Source organism: Gavia stellata, chromosome 16 (genome assembly GCF_030936135.1).
Source record: "Gavia stellata isolate bGavSte3 chromosome 16, bGavSte3.hap2, whole genome shotgun sequence".
NCBI lineage: Eukaryota > Metazoa > Chordata > Aves > Gaviiformes > Gaviidae > Gavia > Gavia stellata.
This window is the reverse complement of record NC_082609.1, coordinates 9,109,866-9,137,023: the sequence shown is the minus strand read 5'-3', so window position 1 is coordinate 9,137,023 and position 27,158 is coordinate 9,109,866. Positions and strand designations below refer to the sequence as shown.

The 27,158-nt window shown below is 43.5% G+C and overlaps 1 protein-coding gene across 2 annotated transcripts in view; it reads right to left on the bottom strand.

The window, feature by feature from the left end:
• Positions 1-4,169: 4,169 nt before the first annotated feature.
• Positions 4,170-27,158, bottom strand: part of ITK (IL2 inducible T cell kinase) — a 31,624-nt gene continuing 8,635 nt past the window's right edge. The window contains exons 2-17 of one of the 2 annotated variants that reach the window (XM_009822187.2): positions 21,197-21,301; positions 18,181-18,262; positions 16,646-16,774; positions 15,941-15,981; positions 14,981-15,132; positions 14,451-14,516; positions 14,229-14,283; positions 12,111-12,190; positions 11,328-11,464; positions 10,472-10,546; positions 9,603-9,774; positions 8,663-8,879; positions 7,858-7,922; positions 7,649-7,767; positions 4,790-4,947; positions 4,170-4,241 (exon numbers count right to left, since the gene is read on the bottom strand). In XM_009822187.2, coding sequence (XP_009820489.1) covers positions 4,170-4,241; positions 4,790-4,947; positions 7,649-7,767; positions 7,858-7,922; positions 8,663-8,879; positions 9,603-9,774; positions 10,472-10,546; positions 11,328-11,464; positions 12,111-12,190; positions 14,229-14,283; positions 14,451-14,516; positions 14,981-15,132; positions 15,941-15,981; positions 16,646-16,774; positions 18,181-18,262; positions 21,197-21,301 — 1,725 coding nt within the window. Of the gene's footprint in view, positions 4,242-4,789; positions 4,948-7,648; positions 7,768-7,857; positions 7,923-8,662; positions 8,880-9,602; positions 9,775-10,471; positions 10,547-11,327; positions 11,465-12,110; positions 12,191-14,228; positions 14,284-14,450; positions 14,517-14,980; positions 15,133-15,931; positions 15,982-16,645; positions 16,775-18,180; positions 18,263-21,196; positions 21,302-27,158 lie in introns of both variants that reach the window. The other variant, XM_059825246.1, reaches the window with a different exon arrangement.

The window sequence follows — 27,158 nt, the reverse complement described above, 5'->3', positions numbered from 1 at the left end:
TCCTCTTTTTACTATGTATTACTTGTCAGAAAAATTCAGTAAGTGAGCATTGTTACTGCAGATCTAAAAGATTTAACAGCTAATATTACTCTGAGGCTGTGGGTGAAACAAGGTCAGTTCAAGAAAACTGTGGCAGTCAAAACTGCTGGGAACTCTTTTTTGCACAGTTTAATCGGCTCCCAATTATCAGCCGGGCTCAGGGTGATGGGAATTCCATGAATATTATGATATTATTTTAATTTTCTACTCTGTGTTGTCTTGGATCGTAGAATAATAGAGTGAGCTTCTCTGCATTTGTCTTGCAGATCTCTCTGCAGGCTGGGAAGAATGGCAGCGAGGGGCAGACCCCATACAGCTACAGACGTAGGGGTGTGTGCATCAGCTGGTTGTGTTTGGAGGGAAGAGATAACATGATGGTGGGGTGAGCTGAACAGAAGAATACACACAAATTTGAAGTGGCTGCCAAGTGAGATTTAGCAGAGCCCATCACCTGAATCCTGCCGTGCTCACGAGCGCAGCGTTCAGAGAGGACAAAGCGAAACATCACATAGAAACATGTTCATTAAAAAATGTTTCAGGAAATTCTAGATTTTTTTCAGACCTGATTTTAAGGTAATTATCCACTGGACAACCACCCACAACCCTCACTTCCCCAGGGTGACCCACACATGCCCAGGAAAGAGCTTTTCGTGGCTAACGTTGCTGCACTCCAGCCCCTGGTCTCCACTGAGAAGCATCAGCTGCTCTTTCTAGATGAGGTTACTGCTTGACTGCCTTTCCTAGCCTGGACGCCAGCCTGGCTGTGCCAGTGCTTGGCCATTGCAGTGGCAGGTCAGGGACGCGCTGGGACAGTGCTCTGGGCCTCGGCTCCGGCCAAATGTGCGACGTAGGCAGAGCCATGCACCCACCGCCTCTGATAACCAGCGGGCAAAAGTAGGGACAAGCACAAACTCCCACCTTTCTGAAATACAGCCAAGCAAAGAGGGTCGAACTGGCGAAGGGGGAATGGTTTAAACATTCAGCACGTTGCAAATACTTTCCAAGGAGGCAGAGAAGGGGTATTAAGAGAAGGGTTATTCACTTTGCGGCAGCAGACAGCTGATATTCTCACCTCTGCTTTGTGGAGAACATCTACAGTTAAGTCACATGAAGGGCACAAGCTGAAACTTGCCATAGAAACTGCTATGGTGGGAGAAGACTGTGTTACAGTGTGTTAATATCATGATGTTGCCACACTATGGCACTGTCCTTTTGAGATTCGTGAAGTCCCCTGTAAATAATTGTGGGAAAACACCCTTTGGGAGCACTGAAATATTATTACCCCCATTTCACAAAGATTCAGAGAATTTAAAGCCACCACAATACATGTTTAGATGTAGAAATTTGTGTGTCCATACAGTAAATTACCCAATTTTCAGAGATTTTGAATACTTCCTACCCCCAATAAACCCAGCACATAATCTAACCCCAGAAAATAGCCATAGTCTGGGGAACAGAGATATTTCAGAAAGCCAGAAGAAGCCTGTTTGCTTCTTGGTGGGGAGGATTTGGAGGAAGAGCAAGCTATGTGATTATAAGAGCATGAGGATGGTTTTTGCATTTTTGCTAACATATAGTGAAAGCCACAGTTGGGACTCAGCAATTTTATTGTTTGTAAAAATACATATTGTGTACACAGAAATACTGCAAAAGAAAACTGAACATAAAACATCACAATATTATTTTGTGCAACACTCTCTAGCTAATAAATATTACACTTATCCAAATATAAATATCATCTTAGAAACATGACCTAGTGGAGCAATATTGCTGCTACTTAATAGCAACCTCCTCAAGCTCGACAGACCCCTGGTTCCTCCCAGGATGGAAGGGGCAGCAAGCCAGAAGCTTAACTTTGTGAGCTTGCAGATACCTCTGCCACAGAGTGTCTGTGCTCAGGGAAGAATCGTTTCAGAGTATCCTGTGGTTGTACGGATTGTCTAAGTGCAATTGAGAGGGGGAGAAAATAGGGTTATGGCCAGCTGTCCTCAAATTTAGCTGTAGATGTGCAGTCTAACATGGTTAGGGCTACTGAAAACTTCACTGGCTAAATGCCAAATTTAGCATCACCAGAATATGACAACAGGCTAACTCAGACTAAAGGATGAGAGGGACAAAGAGAAACTTAGCTTAAATTCACTGTAGGCAAAAATTCACAATCTGTTTATAGATGCTCATATTCCACATATTGGTTCAGACTACCAAAAGATTTTGGCAGCAATTCTGATTTGAAGGTAGCACTCTGATCCTGCATTTAGGATTGACAACCTCTGGTCTGAATGTTAGGATTCTCCTTGCCTGGGAGAGTCGTTCTGCATGATATTTGTAGGAGTAAACCAAAGAAAATAATGTGGAATCAAAGCAAAGTGGGAAGATGTATAAGGCAGGAACTAACGCCTTGCCCATATCCATATACCTGAAAAGATATTTTGGCTCCTAAAAGCTACCCTAGAACCATGGGTCTGAAAAATACCAAAAATTAAATCTCCTTCTATGAAGAAATAGTTTGACGCAGGATATGTGAAATCATGGGATTACATTATTTCCTTGTTTCATTTTTGTTGGCAAACATATTTGAACCTGACTTCTGTAACTACGGGAGAGATTGCTGCTGGAAGTTTGCACCTCAGAGTTTTTGTAAACTGCTGTCACAGAAGGTTTACCCATGTTCTCACCTGGCCAAACAGAGAAGCATCAAAAAATACTGCATATATGCACATATCATCTGTGAGTCCTCTTGAGCTCTCTAGTTATTGTTAATGCTAAGCAGAAAGTCCTGATCTTATTTACAAATCTGCAGGACACTAACACACTTGCAGTTTTGAGGTCAGTTATGTCAAAGCAGTGTCTCTGTCTTGCAGTGAAAAAGTAGATTTTCACTAAAGTACCAGGAGATGGATATTGTTTATACCTTCTTCTGCTGTCACCACATAATGTGGAACTCCTCGTGGAGTAAGTACCCTGGCAGTCCATTCACAATAGGACTTTTTCTTTGATCAGTCCCTAGAGGATTCACCAGTTTGTTCACAGAAGAGATGGAGAAGTCTTTACCTGTGATGATTCAGTTACTCTTTGAAGTAGGAGAAAACTCTTCTCATTGTCACTGGTGCACTGAGCAGATACTCTGCACGTTTTCTCCTCGTGGCTACCCTTCTGAGCCCTCCAGCTCCTTCCTTCCAAACACACAAGTTCAGGACTAGGTTCTTATAATCAGGTCCGGGGATCCTGTCTTGGCCTGCACTGGAGACACAAAGCACTCTGCACTGCTCAGTCCTCTGTACTCAGTTCAAAGTAATTGGATGGAGATCATGTATTTATCTTCTGATGTAGAAAGACTAAAGAAAAAACTAATACAAACTTTCAGCTTTGACTCTCCCCTCCAGGGATGTCTCCATTTGCATCAGAGTCCCATTTTCCCACTCACTACACAATGCAATTTGAGAGAATTTCAAGACTCTTCAACACGTTGTTTTTTCTCTTCCTTCCTTACAAACTCTCATGCACACGCAGCCACGTCATCAGCTTACCGGGTACCAGAATCCTGTTCCTGTTATGCCACAGTTTCAGAGAAAATCACCCAAAGGGAGAACAAAACCACCTTGAAATATCAGCATCAGAAATGCAGTCACTAAATCCAGCCTGTTCCCCTGTGTCCCAGGCTTATTCCTGTTCAGAGCTTTCAGGTCCAGCCCTCTCTGAATTAGAGAGCCATGGAAATATCTAAATGGTCCTCCTCAGTCAAAGACAGAGTTTTTTTCCCCAGGGAAGACCTTCATTTGGGAGTTCACAGAATTGGAATAGCAATGTCAGATGTCTTAGTTTTGAGGCTGTACCTTCAGGAGAAATACACTTGCTGGATTGTGTCGTTCAGGACTGTGCTCAGTTGCTGGTTCTGTTTGTAAGCTGCAAACCACATTCTTGGCCAAGCCAAAGTCTGTGTCTGTCTAGGCTCTGGAAGACCTGGGGATATCTTGTCTGTCTGGAAGTACCAGCCTCTGCCCTCTCCTTCTCCCCAGGCATATGGCAAGTGTCTATGGTGAGAGGATTCCTGTTAATGCTTTGTGTGGGGAAAATCCAGCCATCTGCCCTCTCAGGACTCTCTTAGCTTCACTCAGTGGCTGGTGCCATGATTACAGGTCAAACTCGGAGATTTCACTCAGCTGATAGAGCAGAACAGAAAAGGATGGCCTGTCATCTTTCCTCTGAGCAGGGGAGAGAAAAGAGAGGGAGAACATTAATGTCAGCTTGAGAGGAAAGCAAGGTTAGGAAGGAAAACTTTGTGAAGAAACTGAGTATTAACAAAAATACAATCTATTGTTACAAACAAAATACCAACGGAAGAACGAGCTTCCTTCGGTGCAATGTTTCTTTTCTACTAACAGTCAATTTTGCCTTGTGGTCACTAAATACCTTGTAATGGGTTGGCTGTCATTTTTACCATCACTATTAAATATCAGCCCCACAGATCTGCAGCTTTCTTCGGAAGCAAACTGTTGAATTAACTTGAGTTAGGTGCACTACACAGACTTCTCAGTGAAGCCAACACACTCTATAGAAACAGCACCTTAAATAAAAGGCAAAGAGCCTACAGCTTGCTTGCTTGCTAGCGCAGATGAATGCTACAGTGCTTCACACCCAGGATTTTATCTTGTGCTAGCATGTGAATTGTATACCTCTCTCTCCTCCTAAAAGCCAAAGGGAAGAGAGCTCTTGTCTTTGGGAACTAGGGCTCTCCCACTACAACACTAACCATCCTCCAGCAGTGGCTCATGACCTCGTAAATCGCCTTGGAGGCCAGCTTGGGTTTGTAGAGCCGAAATCCTGCATTGATTTCTTCCACCACCTCTCCATTGGTGCGATTCTCATAGGGGATTTTACCTTCACTGAAGACCTCCCACATCAGCACTCCTAAAGCGAACAAATGAGAAAAATCACAAAGAAGCAAATAAAATCCTCAGCAGGACCACGGCCACCTTCCACCTGCTCTTCTCTTCAGCTCAGCATTGGTGTCTGTAACTTGGAAAACCATTTTCACTTGGATTCTTAGTACACATCTGAAAAATCAGGCACTAACACAGCTGTACAGTTTGAGGATGCCAGCTAGGATCTCTGCTGGGCACTGGACTGTGTGGGAGTACCAGTTTGGTCCCTGCAAGTTTGACTTCTCTGCATCCTACTTCTTGATGGTCTAGCACGACAGGGATGTCTTTCCCCATGAGTCAGATAAAGTCTAAGTGTGTTACGTGTCAGAATGCAGAGCAGTGTTGTATGTCTTCTCCCAGCCTGTGAAGAAGAGGTAATTCTTGTGCATGTACTCCATCCAGATGTGTAATCTGGGAAAAAGAACACGCTTTTTGTCACTCATTCAGTTCATCTATTTTTGCTTCCAGTTAATCACATACGAGAGACATGTCACTGGTGTTCCTGCCTGCAGTGTGTCCTACACCAGAATTTGCTTGTATTTTGGTGAGACTCAGGAGCAAGAAAGCAATATGAACTACTCCGTTCCTGTTAGTCAGCACTGGGAACGCCTTGCCTGCAAAATGTCCCAGGTGGTGTGATTCACTCGGATGAATTCACATGCAATGACAGTGGAATTTCAAAGGATTGCAGCACTTTTTTCCTCTTTTCCTAAACAGTCAAATGTTTTCCTAAACAGTCAAATGTTTTCCTGTGATTACTGTTCAGAGCAGTACAGAAACTCATGCTTCTCTAGTGTGGTGGAAGAGAGACAGGCAAAGACACAAAGACTGTGGAATACATTGCAGTTGGCCACCAGATCAGAGAGGCTCTGCAAATGGAGTGAATACAAGGCATCTGTGTTATTATTAGGTTTAATTTCTTTGGTCACCTAATACGACTGACTTGATAAACTGTGTTCACATTGTATTAGAAAAGGGAGACAGACAGATAGATAGACTGATCTGAAATACAGTTGTGTAACTCCATAGTCAACTTTGCTAAATAAAGCTTGCTTTCCAGCTTTGAATTCTTCAAATAGGAAGATGCATAGAGATTGCAACTCCTCACCAATGATATTGGCTCTACTGAAGAATAAGCAAAGCAGTTGTACTCCCCCCCAGTGTGCAGATTCCTGCACTGGGAATTTCTCACACCCATTTTGTTCTCCTGGGCACAGCAGGATTTCAGGCCTGGCAGAAGAGATGAATGGGCTGCAGAGTAGCAGAGCAGAAAGCTTCTCATAGTCATGAGACCATGACATGACAGAGGAATCCTCTTATGCAAACGCCACTGGATGGGGAGATAACAAGTCTGACAGATGTACAGCACTGCTGTCTGCACTTTTCACAAAGAAGGGCTGACCAACGCAAACAAAGCTCACCGGTATTTCATTCAGCCCTGAAACCGGAGTAAGCCAACTTCACCAGGCTTGGCTTGACTGTAAATCAAACCAAGCACCCTTTTTGGAAGGATCTGGCTCTCAATGTACAGGCCAGCTTCCGATGTGTGAAGCAGAAGAACATTCCTACCAAAGCAGCATCTCTCCCCATGTCACTGCCACTTTGCTGTGAGGTGTCAGAGAGAGCTCCACTGGCAAATGTTGTCCCTTGTTATTATGCGGTGAGTGCTGACAGCCTCCTCCACATGCCAGGGGACACGGAAAGAGGAATGGTGCTCTCTGAAGCATCTCCGGTTTGGGTTCGTGAAGGCGGTTGTGTGGGTCTGAGCACTCAGCTCCCACTGCGCTGCTCGTAACCCACCACAGGAATGCGCAACTTCAACCACAGCAGAAGACAGTGAAGGGAGAGGGGAGCACAGAATTCACAAGCACAGACTAGCAAAGGTTATAATCCTGCATTATTTACTGCTAGGCCCGGAGCTGAGTGGCACCCCATTGACTGTGTGCTGTGCACAGCACACTGCACCGATTCATTCTGCAGTACCGCGATTTGCATGCTAGCTGGAGATGGGCCAGATACATTAGTGTGCCAGATCAACAGGCCAGGGGATAGCCTTTGTTATCTCCAGTGCCGATGACTTTGGGGAAAAATATATACAATGGTTTTCTTATCTATGAGAGTCCAGAAGGGAGAGCAAAGAACAGACGCAAATCATAAAACAATGCATTGGGGAGCAGGAAATGAGGTGAGAAAACGTGAGCAGTGAAATAATATTTTCAGATTGGCATAAAACAAATGGAGTCAGCAGAGCAAACTTGGAAAGGCAGAGGGTTTGAGTGAAGCATCAGTGTCTGGGACTGACATGCAAAGAGATGGAGTGCCTAGATGTCTTTCCTTTCCTTTCCTTTCCTTATATAATCTTGTCAGTGACTCTCCAACCTTTTCTTGGACACTTCTGGTATATCAGCGTGAAATAAAGTTCATTATTTGGTATTATATAGCATTGCACAGGTATGATACATTAAATTGGCAGTATTTGTGGTGTTCCAAAGTATTTGGGTAGTTTACTGTTCTTTTCTTTCTTTCACTTAAATGATTTAGGCTTGCTTTCCTAAGCCATTATTCAGGCAAAACACCCTTGGAACCCAGAGGAGGTAGAGTTTAGAAGAGTTTACTTGAGGACTGAGCCCCTCGGTTTCTGAGCTGGTGTTTGTTGAATTTTTTCCATTCTGACAAGAGGTTCTTACCAAATGACCAAACGTCAGATTTGGTGCTATAGTTGCTGTAGGAGAAAACCTCTGGAGCAGACCACTTGACTGGAAACTTGGTACCTGTGGAGCTGGTATACTGATCGTCTAGGACAATCCTGGAAAAAGAAAAGAAGGGAGCATGCTGAGTAAACGTTCCCATCCCATGACAGCCCCACAGGGAGCATGTACATCTTTGGTGGCATTACCTTGACATCCCGAAGTCGGACACTTTGACCACGTGGGATTCCCCCACCAGGCAGTTCCTAGCAGCCTGCAAGAAAAGAAGGTGCAAAGGCAGAAGGTCAGAGCTGAAAGACTACCACAACCACTCCGTTGTTTTTATCCTGGCTGAGCAGATAGTGCTTAAAAAAAGGAGAATCAATGTGACATCGTACCATACAAAGAGGGCGAAAACTTGAGGTTCTCATGCTTTCTGTACATTTTACGGCCAGCATGTTGCTGTTGCCACAAAAGTTGTTCAACCATCAGTCTGACTTGCAAGCCCTTGTTGTCCAGAAAGGGCAGAGAAAGACCCTAAAATATCCACAGCTACCTACAGTCCTTGCTCCCCTAACGAAACAGCAGCAGTGTCTGATGCAGCTTGATTGAACACTATGTATTTAAAAGTATTTTATCAGCAATGCATGTTTATGCATATGTTAGAACAGGTCTTTTTGGCATCTTCGCTGATTTTAGACATGAAGAGTGATCAGTACCCGGGAACTGTGGGAGCTGAGGCTCTCAGGGAGCAAACGACTCCTCTCAGAAAAAGAGACAAACTTTATGTCCTTGTTTCTTCTCTCCCAAATACGAAGGGAAATAGATTAATCAGTGCTCCAGGGGATGTTTTTTTCCCTAAAGTATTGATGCTGCTTCTGCAATAAGTGGAAATACTGGATTCCCTGTCAACAGATAGGCAGGAGGAGTGTGAAAGCTGAAAATAAGGAAAGGAGAAAGCACAGGGAAAAGCCCAGCTAGAGCAGAGAAAAAATCTATGTGGGACCAACATACCAGGTCTCTGTGGATGACAGAGTTTTGTTCCAGATAAGCCATGCCTTCACACACATCTTGGCACATCCCCAGCAGCGTTTCCTTTGAAAAACTGCCCCGCTGGCTCCTGAGGTAGTCGGACAAGCAGCCGTTCTCCATGAACTCAAACACCAGGCATATGGGAGCGTTCTCAAAGCACACGCCATAAAGCTGGACTAGCTTGGGGTGAGACAGCTTCCTGGGGGATAGGGAGGGAAGGTGGAAAAGAGGCTGAACTAGGCTCAGTGCCTTCTATCCTTACAGCAAGTGTGTTATATACGGCCGCGTATATCACCCTGCTGCACCCCTCTCTCTGCAACGGCCAACAATGAAAGCAGAGAGAAGAAAATGTGTAGACCAAGTCTAATGCCAAATAGCACTAAGTATCATCCCATTTTAATGGTAATGGTCACCAAAAGACTTTTCTGCATGGAAAATCATCCAGTCAAACAATAATATCCATTTCTGTCTATTTTGAAGGGAGGAAAATGTAAAAAATACAAAGTCAATAAAACCAAAGAGAAATATTTTCAGTTGTGCAAAGCAAAAAAATTTTGCAGGTAATGTTTTTCAATAAAATTTCCCTCAAATTTTAAGAGATTTCTCCATCTAATTATTTTTGATAAAAAACACTTTGCTCTCCAAAACACACCATCAGTTAAGCCTGCCTTCCAGAACAGCAGAGATCTGGAAGACCATTTTGGATATTGATAGACTTAGAAGCACAGTAATACACCTACACTTTAAATTGCCTTCCTTTGCAACCACCAGAGCTCACCAGTCTCTCTATATACTATTTAGATACATAGTAGATAATCCAAGTTTAAATTCCCCATTCATATTCCTGAACATTATGACAACACTTTGATTCAGTCTTATGAATGCTATGGGGTCTGATTTTCTTGGTGAATCTACTACTTACATCAGGACCTTAGCTTCCTCGATGAAATCCTCTTCGGACATTGCTCCTTCACGAATGGTCTTTATGGCTACTTTCGTCTTCTCCAGCAAGTAGCCAAGGTAAACCACCCCAAACTGACCACTGCCGATTTCCTGTACACGGGTGAGCTCAGAGGGGTTAATGACCAATTTTCCTGTTGATTGTAAGGGAGAAAGAGTAAGGATCTAGCAGTAAAATGTCAAAGACAAAGTTTTTGTGGGTTAAACATTGAGACAGGACTCAGAGTGAGACTTTCTGTCTCTCCCTCAAATTGTCTGTCTGACCTTTGGTAACTCATTTGACTAGTCCATGCTGCAGGTCATGTTCAAGAGTAGGAATAACAACATCCCCTTTCTTTTCCCATTTGTCTTGTCTATCCAGTTCTTCAGGGAGGATTGTTTCTACCATGCATATGTGCACTACCAAGCACAACATGGTTTTGAGTTTCTTTGATGTCTCCAAGAGTTACAATAAAGATGATATCAGCAAAATTCTGTAGACAACAATACGCAAATGGAGGCGTCTTTCAGGAGGGACTCAGCTTTCATCAAGTTATGCTATGCTCCTACTCCCATCACCTTTGTTCAGCATTCATTTCAGTATTTAATGTTGACTTCATCGAGACCCTGGGGTTCTCACCTCCTCCCTCGAGGCACTGCACGATCAGTTCATTTGGTTATCAACGGTATAAAGATGATAATCTAGTGAATAGTGCAGTGTAAAGATCTGAAGGAAACTATTTATTGTGGTGATAGTCACATGAATATTCATCAAAATCCATGGGGATATTCAGGATCACCCAGCTAACCAGCAAGGAGTGTCATTCCCATATAGTCACGAAAGTACCATACCGTAGCTCAGCCCTGCAGTGATTGGGGCCTTCTTTCTCCAAGAAGAGACTGCATACCGCAAACGAGTGACAAGACCTGAATAACAGAGGAAAAGGTGGGTTCCAGTTGTCATCATCATGGGAAGTGTGGCTGTCACTACCCCAGAAGGCAGTCTGGATACTGGAAGCAGATTTATTGTACTGAGTTCTCAGCTCCACTTGAGGGCAGCTGAACCTCTATTCAGACTGCGATTTCCTGACTGCTAGAAGGAAGCCAATTCTGAGCAGTTTCAGGTTATTTCCTGTTTTCACTCTGCCAGCAAATGTGAGCTGTGAAACTCTATTAACTCTGATGAGAGTCCAAATTATACCTTTTATTTGTAGGGTATTTTTGAAGCCCAGGGTTTCCCTTTGTACTCCTGGACTGTAGGGATGGGAGTCTTTGGTGACTCCCATGTCTGGCTATAGATCCTGGCCATGTCTCTAACTTTGTGTCAAATCAAGGCCCAGGGATATATCACCTCCTGGGAAAGAAGGCCCTGCAGCATGATTCAAACAGGTAGCTTGGTCTGGCAGTGGTGACACACCCTCACGGGCTCCCGGGAATGAAAGGGCTCTCTATAGTATGTCATTACGACATCTGTGTTGGTCATAGTCAGCCTTAGAAGAATGACCAGAATGAAGATGCAATGCTGGAAGCTGGCCTGAGATGGTAATTTTCCTGCCATCCAAGTGCCAGGATAAGTGGAAGGAAAGGTGATGCCATTTAACATTTCATTGTAAGGACAGAGGGCTTGGGAGCCTGCCTTCATTCAAAACAGTCACCTGGCTGCATGGTGAAACAGCAACTTCCCTGGTCAGCATCAGCCTTCACTCACCTCCCGCATTGTGCTGGTGATAGTTGATGAGTTCAGGGATGCAGTCGAACACATGCTTTTCTGCCAGGTAATATCTCTTGGGAAAGTCAGTTGTCTCATTGATGTGATAATGCTTTATAACAGGATTGTTATCCGTGCTGAAAAAGAGGAGGTCTTCTCTGAGGAAAAGTAGGTTGCAGCAAAAAGACAGGAATTTGGGGTATAAATGGAAGAGGAGCAAGCGAGAAAAGGGGAGAACCTTCCCTATGCAGAACAAATGGGAGAGGAGGAAAGAGTGAGCTGCAATTGCTAACGAAAGCTGTGTACTTGTATGTTCTCTCTCTCACTCATAGATGGTTTCATCTCTAGAAAGGCTGAGGTTTCCCGATAAGACCAGGTTGAGTACTAAGTTTCTCTGCCTCTTCTTTCTGAAACAAAACTTTCTGCCCCATCACTGAAACGCTTTCACTAGTCTTGTATCACCCACCTCTGATGAGTCCAGCATATCGTCCATGTTGATCCTACCGACACTTCAGCTGGGGGGACAATTTCATCAAAATTACAACCCCAGTGATGTCTAAGAGACTATTTATAGGCATATATTTAGATGCAGGGAGAAGTGGAGCCTTTAATACACTTTGGAAATGGCAGCGAACTCTTCTGCCTTTTTTGGAAGTGTTTTCCTCTATCATTTTCATGAGCCTTCTGCTCTCTATAATGCCAAAACAACTACAGAGATTACACTCTCATAGAAGCCATTTCATTGATGTAATTGATGCGAAAAGCTGCTGAACTCAGCTGTACCTTAATGCTTTGGTGAAAACAGAGACTGTGTACATGCCAGGCTGCCTTGAATCTCTCACCATGAAGGCACCTTCCCTACCCTGTAACAGGAGCAAAGGAGAGAAAAATGGTTAGAGACATAACAGAAAAAGGGAAGCGGGCTGGGGGCAAAGCTCTGCTTGTTTCAGCCCTGTCTACGCTCAGTGACGAGGATGTGCTAAACACGGAGGAAAAACCCGAGCCATCAGCCTGCTAACAGAGCTTGGTCTGTTCCATGCACAGCTCTGACGGCTGCCCAGGGCCTGCAGGTACACCCAGACGGTCTCTCTTGAGTGCTATGTATTTTTAGCTCAGTTTCCTGAGGAAATGAGACTTAGGCGCTCGTGCTGAGTATGTGTGGGTGTGGGTACATGAGCGTGTGTCTCTCTGTCCAAAGCCTCTCCTCTAGAAATTTTGAACCCATTGATTGTTTTCAACCTCATCTGACAGATTACTGGTGATATCAATTTCCAACAAGTTCAGTGAAACGGGCAGCCGACTGGAAAGGCAAACCCCCTCTGAGTGCCCTCCATCGACAGAGCAGCTATAGAACAAGAGTACAATTTATTCAACACCAGAGACTCCATATGGGAGTGTATGAAAGATAATTTACCAATGTACCACAAATGGGAAAAGCTTGGACAAGATCCTGCCCCTTCATAGGTACCCCAGTCACCCAGTATCTAAGCATAAATGTCTAGGAAAGCAGGCTTCCTACACTCTGGCACTCACAGAACAATTTTCCTTTTTAATTTTTCACTGTAATTGTTTTCTACTCATCTGAGTGCTGAAATGTATCATAGGCCATGATCCTGAAGGGCCAAGCACTAATGAATCAGATGGCAGAGGAGATTTAACATAACAGTTTGGACATAGTGTGCTGTGCTGACCTATATTGATAACAAAAAATGCATTTTTCTTCTGTTTGCACATAAAGATGCTTTTCATCTGGCATCCCAAGTGCCTTATTATTTTGTTCCCTCATTTGCTTTACATGGTAGATTTCCTCCATTTTATATGTCCTCTATCCACCCACACCACTTTGTGCAAACCTAATCCCCCAAGTGCACCCTGCCTCAGCCTCCTTCCCACCTCCCCAGCTGATTGATTCAGCTCCAGGCGAACACAGGGGCCAAGACTGCTACTGCCTCTCCTGCGTATGAACTGCTGACTTTCCGGGTGCAGCTCTGCCTCGGCCACAGCCTCCCAGGGTTGTCTCTTCAATGCGTGTCTGCATGACATCTACCATATCTGCACTATACCATATCTAGCACAGGGAAGCTCTAAAAAGGGTCTCCAGATGCTGCTGTAGAAGCATCTATATCATGCACAGTGAGGCTTTTAGGACTCATCTCCCTGGCGGCGTGGGGTTGCTTGCCCAGGTAGGGAAGTATTGGAGACAGCATCCTGCCTGTGTTACTTTAAGCTCTGTTCTTGCCCTTGCATCTCACTTGACAGCAAACCTGCCCAAAGATCACTCACGAGCTTGGACATATTTCTGGGGGGAGCTGTGTGAGTTAATGTAGTGTAAGAGCTGATTTAAAAACTAAGGTTGTGTTTGTGTGGAAAATTTGAACAAGAAGTCTATTTTATTTTCACTACAGTCTTCACTGGAAAAGTCTGGCTCAACTGAAAAATTAAAGATGTGTGCTCACATGCACACACACACAAAACTAAAAAAAAAAACCACCCAAACCCATACTCTTGGCTTTCACCCAGAATATTTCAGCACGAGATTGGTTAGATTTTCAGAGAACTACTGGCATCCGCAGGCCTCCTGCAGAGACAGAAAAGATGAGCTAAAATCACAGTTTTCAGCTGACACAGTGTTCTGAAACAGTGTTTTCCATCAGCCCCAGTTATTGGTGTGTTTGATCAAAGGAGGATGGCACAGGGCTCTGCCCACACTCAGCTGCTGTGGAGGTAAGGGGGTTGCCAGTGGTCCTTTATCTTGCATCACACACTAAGAGCAGCCAAGGACAGCAACACAGCAGGAACCCAAGGTTCAGCTCTCTGACAAAGCAGCTCTTGCAGGCTTCTACTCATTTGTCATTAATTAATTATTATTGCCCATCCACTCTGCACGTAACACTGGTTTACCTCATCCTTGAGGAGTGTTTCTGCTTTGCTTCTGCTGATGTTCTTATTGTACCATCTGAAAACATCAAAAGACTCCAAGTCAGTGTTTCTGCTGAAAAGCCTCTGAATTCAGTGTCCCCAGCGCTAGCCATGACACATTATGTGGGGTAGGGCCATTTGAGGCTTGTAGCTTCTCAAATCCAGGGCACTTAGATGTACAAGAAAAACATAGGCACAACTTACTCATATATTTGCAGATTCTCGGGTGATTTTTCCACCAGGTAGCTGCTTGGCACATAGCCTTCATGCCTGTTAAAATGTGACATGGTGTGAGTGCACTAGACAGACAGGATTTTCTCTGCATCTGTGGGAGTCAGCCCCAAAAGATTTGCCTGCTCTTTGCATGATAGAAATGCTGGTTGTTATGTATTTAGTAGGGTTACTGGAGAAGGAAACAACTGATTGCACCTCTAAACTTGGAGAGTTTCACAATTTTCGCAATTTTTTTCCCCCACGTGTATGACAGCGAATATCAGCCTGAGCTAAGGACGTTTTTTTTTTTTCTAAATTAACTTTCAGATCCTTTTTCTTTAGCTGCCTGAATACAAGCAGTATCAAAGGGAAGAAAGTTACTGTAAATAACCTTCCATCGCTCTTCCTGTATATCAGAGGATGCTTCACAAAAGTTATACTAGAGGCCAGCTTATATGCTAATGAAAGAACAAATTTTATTTAGAAAGTATTTGTAAATTGGCTGTTGAAAAGGGACTTACCCATTCTTATCTTGAATCAGCCACCAATGTTCCTCAGAGCTGTCAATCACATAATATTCCTCGTTATATTGTAACGTCAGCTCCTGCGGATTCTGGGCTTCATAGTCGTATATGGCCATGACTACGGCTTCCTTTGGATCTAGCAACAATTTCTGCTCAAATTAGGAAAAAGGCTCATCATATTCATATTCATAAAAACAAATGGCATGCTCTTGAAAATTATATTACCCTGGCAACACTGGTGTCCTCTGGGTTCAAAAGCCTCAAAGCTAGGAAAGCACCCCAGGGCGTCTAGTGGGGTATGGCAGCAATGTGAGAATTTTCAGCACTTTCAAACAATGGTTTTCATATAAAAATTTTAGTTGCACAGAAAATAGTTATCTACTCCTTCTTAGGGCAGGATTAACCTCTGTCTGATCTATTCTTCACAGATGTTTCCTAAACTCCTTTTAAAAGCCTCCAGTGATAAATTCTCCACGGTCTCCCTAGAGGGACTGTCCCAATCCCCTGCTGCCCTCCATTAAGGCACCCAGCCCTAACAACCAACCTGCTTCTCCCCTGTTATTAAATAAGCCAACAACATTTTGTCCCATCCACAAATGGGTTTGGAAAATCACTTCTCTGTTCCTCTTCACAGCAGCTTTTCTCATATCCCTCCTACTTACCCAGTTTCCCTTTCTATAGATTGAAAAAAAATGCCATTGAAGCTTCACTCAACATTGGAAAGCTATTTGTGAAACCAAGCTGTCTTTGCAGGATTGAACCTAACTCTAGTGGGATGCTGCTGATTTATAGCTTATGAAAAAATACGGAAAAGGTAATAGAAAAGCCCAGGGAATGTTGTCACAGGTGATATTCTAGGTCACCGCACCGTAACGAACCTTACTGAGGTTATATTCACCACTGCTACTTAAACACACAGGACACTGAGGACAGCTTAGCGTGCCTCACTGCACTCACCCAGTTATCTTCAGGAGTGGGAGGAAGAGGCTTCTTTGAGGCTGAAATGAAATCAAGAAAGATAATTTGAAGCATATCTGGACAAAACCAGTGGAGAAACCATCAAGGTAATGAATTGACTAAGGTGATACAAAACCAGTGAATAGCAAGCCTTGGTCTTTTAAAGTAAGACATGCCAACAGCCTGCACCTACACAGTGACTCTCAGCCACACAGCATGGGTTTGAAACTGGGGTACACATTACTTAAGGAATCACCCAGACACAAGGTAAAAGTGTCTTAGGTGAAGAAGAATGATTGACTGCTTATATGCTTTTTCAGGAGACAAAGTAAAGATTACACTTGGCCATTGAAACCACAGAGGCAATACAGTTAGGACAAAATAGGACACACAGGGTTGAATGCATATATCTCAAGAAAGTTGTTATTATGGCTTATTGACTGACCACAGCTGATCAAGTTCTTAGTTCTCCATCTCATTCCAAAGACAATACCAAGCATCATACAGAGGAAAATGTTAATTCAAAACAAAGAATGCCATATACAGTAAAAGATAAGCCAGAATATCCCAAGAGGCCAGCAACATGTCTCTTGATGGAAATGTAACACAATATTCTTTGATGTTCTGTACGAGACAGATTCGATCCTTTACTTTTGCTAGGAATAAATATTTTCAAGGTCAGGATGGTCTTAACAAATCCCATACCATTTTTGGTGGGGTCATACTCTGCGCAGCCAGCTGCCATCTTCTCTGTCTGAGCACAGCATCTCCACTTGCCATCTATCCAAAAATCTGGATGACACTTTGAAACCAGACTGTTGTTGTTTCTGGTTTCTGGAAAATGTTAGGGGAAGAAAAAAGAGGGGGAAAATTAATTTATTTGCATTCACATCAGCTCTGAAAGATACCTAGAACTTAATGGAAATAATCTGCACTTTAAAGAAGCTTCTTATTTGTGTCAAACCAAGCTTTGGTGAATATTATCAGTCTCCTCTATTAATGTTTTCCTTTCTCCCAAAAGGAGCGAATGCCACCACTGATGTGGAGGAATAGCCTTTCTGCTGGCAATGGAGCGCATACCTCTCTACTGCGGGAGAACAGAATCCTACCAAAGGGACTCTCTACTGATAAACACCAAAGCCACAGAAGGAAGGTCTCATAAAAAGAAGGAAGACCTGGCACGCGGTATACTGATGATTCCCGTGAAAGACTACAGCTCTAATGTATGTATATATGTAGGACATGGACACTTGCTGCTTTGGCTTGGTGTTCAGAAGGAGCTGTACAAGCTGGCATTCACCAGCACTAAACATTTTTTGCACTGTAAATACCAGTCTTGAATGTCTGCATGAGTGATTAAAGGTCCTTCTTTTTGAAGCTCAGGCTCTCTATCTGTAATAATAATTTTCCTAAAAAGAACAAAAAATTTCTGCTGGCCTGTTTCAAGAGACTATTCAAATTGTCCAAGGGAGAGGACAATCTCAAAAAGTTGAGCAAGAAGAGGTGATAAAGTAGCAGCTTGGAGCAGGTGCACTCCAGAAGGGGAATAACTGGTTGCGAGAGCAGATGCATGAACTTAATAATATCTCCATCAAACACTACGTTTTCAGAGTGAAAAATACAGCAGCTTGTTTTATAAAGCAGGAAAAAGCTATGACGGAAGTCTGGTGCAATTTTCATGTAACTAAGTAACATCTTCCTTATGTCAAGTATTATGCTTTGTTTCTGCCTGCAGTGGTTAGTTATTGTGCCTTCACTTCAGAATCATTGCAGTGAACCACAGCACAATTCAGGAGGTGAACAGGAACTGAAAGCTACCCACAAAAATGTTTCTTAATAGTCATGATTCTCTAAGAAGGTTGTAATCTAAATAAAAAATCTATTAATAAGAGCTGAAAAATCTTCTACACAGAAAAGATTAATTTCTCAAAAAAATTAGCCATAGGAAAATCTTCATCTCTTCCTGAATAAGAAACATCAAATTACAGTAACATATCAACAGTTTATTATAACAGAGGGAAATAAAGCATTCCACGTCCAAATTTTCCACTGCTGCTGAAAACACACCCACCACATTTACAAGCAATTTGATTTTATAACCTCATTCCCCATTAACACTTTGCATGCTTAGATATAAGACACTGAATCCTCTTGCACTTTTTCTCTGCATTTTAGCCTGTGAGAAAACTGGTCTGGGATAAGTTACTTCAACAGTTAGGTGGGCACAGGGGTTTTATTACCTTCCTTCAGCGTAAAGACCCATCTCTGCCGGCTTTCACGATTGGGTGCAAACACGTAGAGTATGTAGTTATCATGGACGATCTGGAGAGGGGAGTGAAGAAGGGAGCCAGCCATTAGAAGCAATCCCAGATACGCTGGGCACGATGGAGTCACTGAAGGAAACGGGCAGCAGCCTTCATACCAACAAGTTACATGCAAAATGATGGCGTGGGGACGTGGAGTAACAGGGCCTCTTCAGGAGCATCTCTTAACCTCACTGACTTTTGATTATTTAAAATGGAGTAGAAATCCTGATCAAGAAAGAATTCTAGACAAGCAGTGTTTTAGATCAGTTTTATGCTGTTAAGAAATGCCTGTGAAGTCAATGGAGATGTAGCAATTTCAATCTGCAGAGGATTCAGCCCGTTACCTGCTCACTGCAGTTTACCCTTCTAAAGCATCCCTGGCGAAATGGCATGTGTTTCTTAGCAGTTTCTTGTACGATACCTTCACTTAAGATCTAAGAGCCAAATTTAGCTTTTCTTGTGTCAGAATAAATCTCAAGCCACTCCCTGGAGATTATTTGGATTACTATTATTATTCAAAGTTTTTAATAGCTTTCAATAGGATTATAGAGGGGAAATAAGAAGCTGGAGCAGACGAACAATGAGCAATTAAGATGCTGTTTTCATCAACTTGGCCTTAATGACAAACAAACGAAGGAAGAGAAATACAGAACGTTTGTGAAGTTTCTGACCAAGGAGTAAAATCATTACAAGAACCGAAATGACTCAGATACTGAATCGGATGACTACATTTGGGCCTAAAATTTGATGTAATGCATAATCTATATTTCTCTTCCAATATTTATCTCAACAATTTAATTCCAAATGGGCCTGGTCTCTTTGATGCACAGATGCTTTGAAAAACTTTGACCACTGCCTTTAAACAGAGGTTTCTACAAGAAAGCAGCTGTTTTTTGAAGTTTCTCCAGGGAGGTAGGTGAGGCAATGTTGATTATTGTTTAAAGAATGGGAAACATTTGCTATCTCTTGTCCTGAAGCCCTTGTAGGCATACACAGACAGCCATGTGACTCAGTTGCTTTGCATGCTACAGAGAGGTAAATTATAACCTCCTTTACAAAAAAATAGAAATAGGAGAAGAATAATTCCCACTTATTTAAAGCCACATCTGTTGATATAATTGTTATGTCTGTATAATGTTTTGACAATCTAAGGCAGATTTTGAAATATGCAGTAAGCAGATCTCCAAAAGACATGGCCATGAGCATGCACAACTGCACAAAATCACTCATTTCATGCCTCTCTGCAAGGGGCTCACTTGCCAGATGAGCCACACAAAACCAAAAAGCCACTGGTGGTTCCACAGAAGATTTACAGCTGGGTGCAGCTGAGATATTTTTTAAAAAACCCAGACAATATCATTTTACAAAATACCACAAAACTGACTGTGGGACAAAATTCAGATGTGCTACAAGCAGGAGCAATAACGACGACCTCAGCGGAGCACTTTCCATCATGACTGGTCCGCTGTTACCATCCCACCAGTACTGGCCAATACCTTCACTTTATTTTGCTGTTCCTACAAGCATTGGAGATATGGAGATATAGATTTGAAAACTCAGACTGAAAACAAACAGATCTGAGCATTTGTTCCTTCTCTAGTCCATGTTCACTCAAGTTAAGAGCAGTTGAGGTTCCCCCACCAAGCTTTCCCCCAGCCAGGCAGCTCCTACCCAGCCCCAGTTAAGAGCTTTCCTGTTGGGCTGCTTATCGAGAGCCATTTGCAGCATATGACAGCATCTTCTGCTGCTCCCAAATGCCCATAAACAAGGCCATATCACTCTGATCATCTATTTTTTTGAGCGCTCGTTATGCACCAACATAGCAACATTTTGTAGTTTTTGTGACCCTGGCTGGGGACCACCCCAAGCTGGAGGGAGGGTTTCCTGACCCAACCTAGTTTGGGAAATTATTTCCTTTCCCTTCTCATATCTCTGCAAGGTAACATTTTCCAGGGCTCAGACTAGAGCATGGTGGATATGCATTTTTACTGTTCAAATGAAGATTTAGAGAAAACTCTACAAGCTACTTCCTGATTTGTCAGAATGGCAGTACCAAGCCAATGCTGGTTTTGAGATGACAAGAATGGCAAAAAAACAAAAAGAAACCTTGCTTTATGATTGTATTTTTTCTTTTTATAAAGCTGTCTATCTTTTTTAACAATTATTGTGTACATGGGTCACAATCATTAGCTTTTATCTGCAAATCTGAGCCCAGATAATTCACTCTTTTAAAGCCATCTGTGAACAGAGATGGCTCTGTATTCGCTGAAATCCATACACCATAATTATTAAGAAAAATAGTGTCACCAATATGATAAAATTCTCATAAATGGCAGCAATAGCATAATAAACGGGGAGTTTGTGTTGCGATAACTGAGCAAATATTCTGTGGTATTTCTGTTTACATGGCAATGTAAATGTATCCCATATGTGTTATTAGACAATGTGTTCCTCACCCTAGAGCTAACACTGTCCGCCTCTTGGTCGTTAGGCCATCTCATCACTAAAAGCCCTCTCTGTTCTCATCTGGGGCAGTCTCCCTAACACATCCCACTCACCAGTTTTTGATGCAAAGACCACTGAATGTATTTAGTTTCAGCACCACACAGGTAAATTGGCCAAAACCCTGGGAGGATTCCCCGTGTGAAAGATGGGCTTTCTCTGAACATCAGTTAGTGGGATAGCTGAATAGCGTGTTAAACATGGGATAGCATTAGAAGATCTAATGATCCTTTCCAATTTAAAACCAATGAGTATAAGAGTTCATGGATCTTGTATAACACTCAGTCTCTGATTCCCCAGTTCACTTCAAACCTCGATCTGCTTTTTCTTCCTTTGTTGTTGTTCACCCCAGTGTTGGGTTCATTAACGACTGCACTGTGAGGGAGAATTTTATTGAAATACAAAATGAAGTGATATCTCTATCAGTATGATCAACAGACAGACTCACCTGGAAAGGATATTTATACTGACAGGGAATGATGATGTCACTTTTCACAATTTCCACACACTTAATCCTAGAAAGTTCCACAGAACCCTTCAAAGTCCTTTTTTTCTAAAAGAGAGAGAAGAGCACTTGGTTAATGCTAATGATTGTGGATTAAGTGAATAATTAGACAAGACTGTCATGTCCATGGGAGATTTAATTTTAATGGAGCAGAAGCAAGTTAACTGATTATGTAAAACATTTAAAAGTATAAAGAATCATTCTCATATATGGCACCTCTATATGGATCGCACACACACACACATATATGTGCATACATATTTTTCAACTCAGCATGTGGATTGTTAGAGAACCAGCCAAAACCTTTGGTTGAAATTCAGGTTTTATTTTTTTCTTCCAACAAAATGAAATGCTCTTTTAACCAAAAAGAACTATTGTCATGAAATGTTCAGTTTACTAACACTCCTGTTTCATACTGAAAAGCTATAAAACAATAAATATTTTATTACAAAAATATTTGGGTACTGAGAATTTCAAAACTATGCATTTTTATCTAAAATGTAACATTTTTACTGTATCTATTTTCCAAAAAAACAAAACAGTTCTCTGTTTTTGTTCTGTCTGGGTTTTTAGCTAAGAAAAAATAACAGGAAATTTTGAAATAAATAATATCCTCAAACACTTGCCGACAAAACTATTTTTCTGGCAGCCTCTGCTGCGTTATTATTCATCATATACCAGATACCTAGATAACAGCATGGGCAGTTAGGAAAGGCTAAGAAAAGAACAGACATCCAAGCATCCCAACTACCTCGGTGTACCCTATTTCCTACTGAATCCTCGCCCCGTAGCTCCTCGGCGAGCAGCACTCAGCATTTGCAAGAGAGGGGTGAGGCGGCCGGCGGCACGCGGCAGGCGGGAGCTGAGCTAAGGCCTGGTGTCTGCTGCGTGCTTCTGAAGCATTCACTACAAATGCATTCGCCCTTCGGAGGCAAACTGGTTTCCTGTTTTGATTCGTTTTCAGTAGGGATTAAACACGAGCTGTCTCCCAGCTCAGCTTTGCGACAACGTGACGGAAATCGGTGAGATTTAAGAACCCCAAAAACACTGCAAAAGCTTCTGTTTTTTCAAGCACAGGTGACTGTCAGCGGGAGAGAGCATGAACTTCAGCGACTGCATTGTACCTGTCACGGGTTATCATTCAGAGACAGAGCAAGACTTCGGCAACTTCCTCGCTCTCCCCCAGACCCCCAACCCAACCCTCTGCATCCTTCACCCTCCCGCTCCCTCTTGCCCCTTGCTCCCCACGTCACCATGGCCCACAGCTCTGCCCCGCTGGCAGCGGCCGCCCCACCGCTGTGCCGACCTCACTGCTGCTCCGTAGCTACCTTTCATCGTTAAATTTAGCCTAAAACAGGGAGGCAGCTGATGCCACTGGAGATGGGGTGAGGTTTGCCACAGCGTCAAACAGCCTCAAAACAGAGAGGCCCCAAGGCTCCTCAAGCCTTGCACAACTGGCTATTTTGCCTTGTATACTTGGACTTGAGGGAAGAGAGGGAAATGATTACAGTGTGGTCTCACATTGCTCTCGCTGGACTTTGCTGGCGTATTTGGTTTTTGTATTTGTATTTGCTTGCAGTTTAACCAGTGCCTCTGGATTTACTGCCAGGACTGTCTCCTGTAGACAACATCTGCCTACATAGCTCTATGGGGTGGAGTGGGAGTTTTTTATATCAATAAACCCAAGGCCATAAAGCACCCCTAAATGTAAATACCAATTAACTACCAAGAGTATTGCCAAGCCTTAGAAGGCCTTACTGCACCCCATTTTCACCATCTATTTTCTTTCATTCTTGTTTATTCACTTCTTTCTTCCAGACTTGGCTTCCTCTCTCTCTTCTTCACAACCTCCTCTATCATTTGTTCTGTCCCTGGGACTTCTACCATTTTGATGAGACACAAAGCCATTCATTTCCTATAAAAACCTTCAATTTTTCTAGCATTGAACCCTCCTTCATCTTATTCCTTTGAAGTCCCAGGGCTTAGCCACATGCACTCCTCCTCTGAGGCTTTAGGACGCGATGCTGTGCCAGTCACACGCTCTGCTCTTTCTCTGCAGACTGGTTTTTGTTGATACCTTTCCGGACTCTGCTGAAAGGCAGGGTCCAGCCTTCAGGAGCTTTGTGCAGTCGTCCTGCAGCTCTCATCATCTACTGTGCTCCTTTTAGTCACATAATTCAGCAACAGAAGCTCCTCGTAATCTCATGTTGTAGTGCAACGTCAGGGTGCATCTCACAGCCCGTGCATTGCCCAACAGAACCTCAGCAGATGGGACTTTTGTTGATAGAAAGCAATTACAGTCCTGTAGCTGCACAAACAACTGGAATTACCACTCACAAACCAGGCATTACCCAGAAACTGGGCTGGAAGCTAAACACATCCCCGCTTTTGTGATGCTTCACTGCACTTTAATCCAACAAAAGCAACTGGGCCATTTGGAAGGGAGTGGAGAGGAAAAGCCTCTTAAAAATGCTCTCCAAAAAACCTCAGAGACTTATTCCTAAAAGAGCGAGACAAAACATGCTGACAGATCTCCATTTGTTGTTTTCAGTCTGCTCGGAGTACAATTACATAGATGTTTTAGCTGGTTGGTCAGAAAAAACATCAGTGGTCTTACTATGTAACGTGTGTGGAAAGATAACCAAGGCATGCTTCTGTCCCACGAGGATAAGTGCAGTGTGCTGCAGATCAGTCCATCCTGTTTTATTTCTTTTGGTCTGTTATTTGCAACATGGCAATTCTGGGAAGGAGAGCTAACAGCTCTGAACGGAGCCAAGTGCATCAATCACAAGCCCAACACATTACCATTTTCATCTTTGGTATTTCACATCCTCTTGCCACAGAGCCCCTGCAGCTCTTTTACTGATTAATCCTTTAGTTTGTGTCTACTGCATAAACTAGATGACCGCAATGGTCCATATTTGCCTTAGATACTAGGACAATTGACTATGGGACAATTGACATAGCCTTGCCCTGCAACACAAGAAGGCATCTCACCCTGCTTGCTCGACGAATGAGCCACCTGGCATCTATCACGTGCTAAGACTAACCACCAACGCTGCTACTCACCCACACCACGGCAGCTTGGCCACCCAACAAAATGAATCACTTTTCACCAGCTGATGGTATAGGGCAGGGGAAGGAGCGGGGACGTGGAGCCCATGGCGGGAGGTTCAGCGAGCCGTCAGCGGCCGCTGCAGGTGACACAGATCTGCGCCGTGAGCACACTTCCTGACCGCGGCTCTGTACCCTCAGGCTTTGCGAATGTCTAAGATCTTGTAAGATACGGGGCTGTGCAGTCTTGAGGAATTTGCTACTTTCTGGCTAACACTTTGCTGTTGCTATTTGTGAGGCCCATTCATCAAATGCGCTGCACCAAGCATTTAGGCTGAAGGTCCCTCGCATGCTTGAAGGTTTTGCTGAACCCTGCTGTATTTACCAAAGGGCCCTGGCAAAAAAAGTAGCCACCAGTGCTGGAAGCAGAGGGAAGGGAGGGAGGCCAAATGCTAGGGAGAGGTAAGGCAGGGGTGGGCAGAGCCTTATCTCAAGGAGCATGGGAGCAGAGAGCAGGCAGCATTTTCTGGCAGGCAGAAAGGCAGCGTGCCATGTTTCATAAAGCCGGCTTGGTTCAAAAGTTGTGTAAGAACTTGTGTCTTGTTTCTTTTGTGCTGGTGAGGGGAAAACTAAGCAATTAAGATTCATGCAGCCTCAAACTCCTCGGCAGTGGCCACGACCAAGGGCTCTCCACGCTGCAGCTGGGCTTTCCTTGCCCCATGTCACTGGGTGTTTGTGATCACCTCTCTATCGCCCTGTACCTCATCCCCATTGCCTGTGCGTGCCTTCCTTTGCAATGACGGCTGCTCCTCCCAGCCCAGCCAGGCACCTCACAGCAGAAAGGAGCACGGTCCCCTCTGTAGCCCTGCTGTATCCCCCCTTGGACACGGAGTCCTTCCTCCTGCTACGAGGTCCATCCATGAGCCCGTGTTTTTCTGCTGCTCCCCAGTTGCAGCTGGACATTTTTCCTCGGTAGGAGGGTAGGGGAAAGCTAATTTATAGCTGTGGTGGAGCAAGGCAGGAAATTCCAGTTCTCCATAAGCTTAACCGCGAAAACATTTCCACCAATAAAAGTGTTTGATGACCTCTGTAGCATCAGGGTTTTTTTGTAAGAATCTAAGCCAAATTTCATTCCCTGTTTTCACTTACTGTCTTGACTAGAAGGAACCATTCTTAATTGGTGATTAAGTAGACAAGGGGTCTTTGCCCTGGCCCTTGGCATGACCCAATTGTCCTGTCTCACCTGCTCCCTGTCCCTCTGCTCCAGCTGGGGTCAGTGTGCAACCTGGACAGATGTAGAAGCTGATTTGGGGGTTTCTTACTCTGTGGGCTTGAGGTGGTGAAACCAAACCAGGTTATTTTTGTCAACGCTATATACAGTCCCTCAGGAACAGGCAGGGGAAAAAAAAGCAGAAAAGCAAAAGCTTTGACTTCTGCACGCCACTAGAATAAAGCTTATGTAAGTGTGAAGAGAGGCTTGCATGCAAGTATTTTTAGAGTGGCAATGGGAGACTGGTGTGCTGGTGACAGCAGTGCCTTCAACATCTACTGCAGGCACTGGTCTTAAAAGGACTAACGTACCTCTGCAGAGGGCTTATACTTGCATAGTGAATGCTCTCTAGGCCCCCATCCACCACTCTTACTAGTGACATGGTAACTGCACACAGTAACAACAAATTAGCAATAACAGTAATACAACTTAACCATATCATACTACCGTCACCTGTAGCTTTATCCCACTGGTTTCTGAACTGTGGTACATGGGCACCATAGTGTGATGGAGATATCAAAACAGGCTAGGAGGGCATGAGCTAGCTTCAGGGAGCAGAGGCAATATAGCTGCCCTGGGGCAGTGCTTGAATGCAGGCAGAACTTCACATGTGCCTTTTTAGTAGGGTTTTTTCAAGAAAATCAATTACCTTTCTAAAATTTGGAAATACAGTGCTCAGCTTCCATCCGTGTTGCTGTCCTTTGGCTGCCTTCCGTATAGAAAAGTGGATGTAAATAGAAAAGTGCTGTAAATTCAGCCTGGGATCTTCACACTTTTTTTCCCTTCATGTATGTGATCACCTGTCATGAAGACTGCAGGCTAAGTTGTATTGTCAACCGTGCCTATGCAACCCCACTGCTTTTGAGACCAGAAACACCTGCTCTGTTGATACACAGGCAGCAACAGGACAGAAAAAGAAGCAGAAATCCTTTCCACTCAGCTGATTAGGGCTAAGAGTGAGCAGAAGTAAAAAAAGAGAGGGCTCTTTGTGTTCCCAGAGCCCACAGCTGTTGCTGAATGCCCACAGGGGTAGATGTCTTTAAGTAACAAAGCGACAATTTTAAGATGTTGCTATTAAGAGCACAGTAACCAATTTTAAATACTCCCCCAGCTACGAAGAGCAAAGGGACACAGTCACAGCTGGGAAGCGGTGTGGGCTGCTCCTGGCTCAGCACATGTTCTCGGATAGCACCTGAGAGCAATGAGCTCAGGCTGACATAAAATGGGAAAAACCCCAAGAAATCCCGTCATAAAAATACCTGCCTTCAGAATAATTCAGGCTGATTTCAAAATGATAGAAAAAAATATTTAAAGTTGAAGAGTCTTTCTCTCATACAGCTGTCTCTGAGCTTAAAAAGGCTAAATAAAGTGTAAGTTTGTATGGTCAGATGCTTCAAGATGTTCCCTATCAGCTTCCAGGAAAACATTTGAGGCTATTTTTGTAGTTTTACTCTAAACAGCAGGTACTGACCACTCCTGGAGACAAGCCACTTGGCTCATGGACCTCTGGTGTGATCCGAGATCACACTTTTCTACTCTCATGTGCTAAAATTAAGCTCTAGGAATAATACAGGAACATAT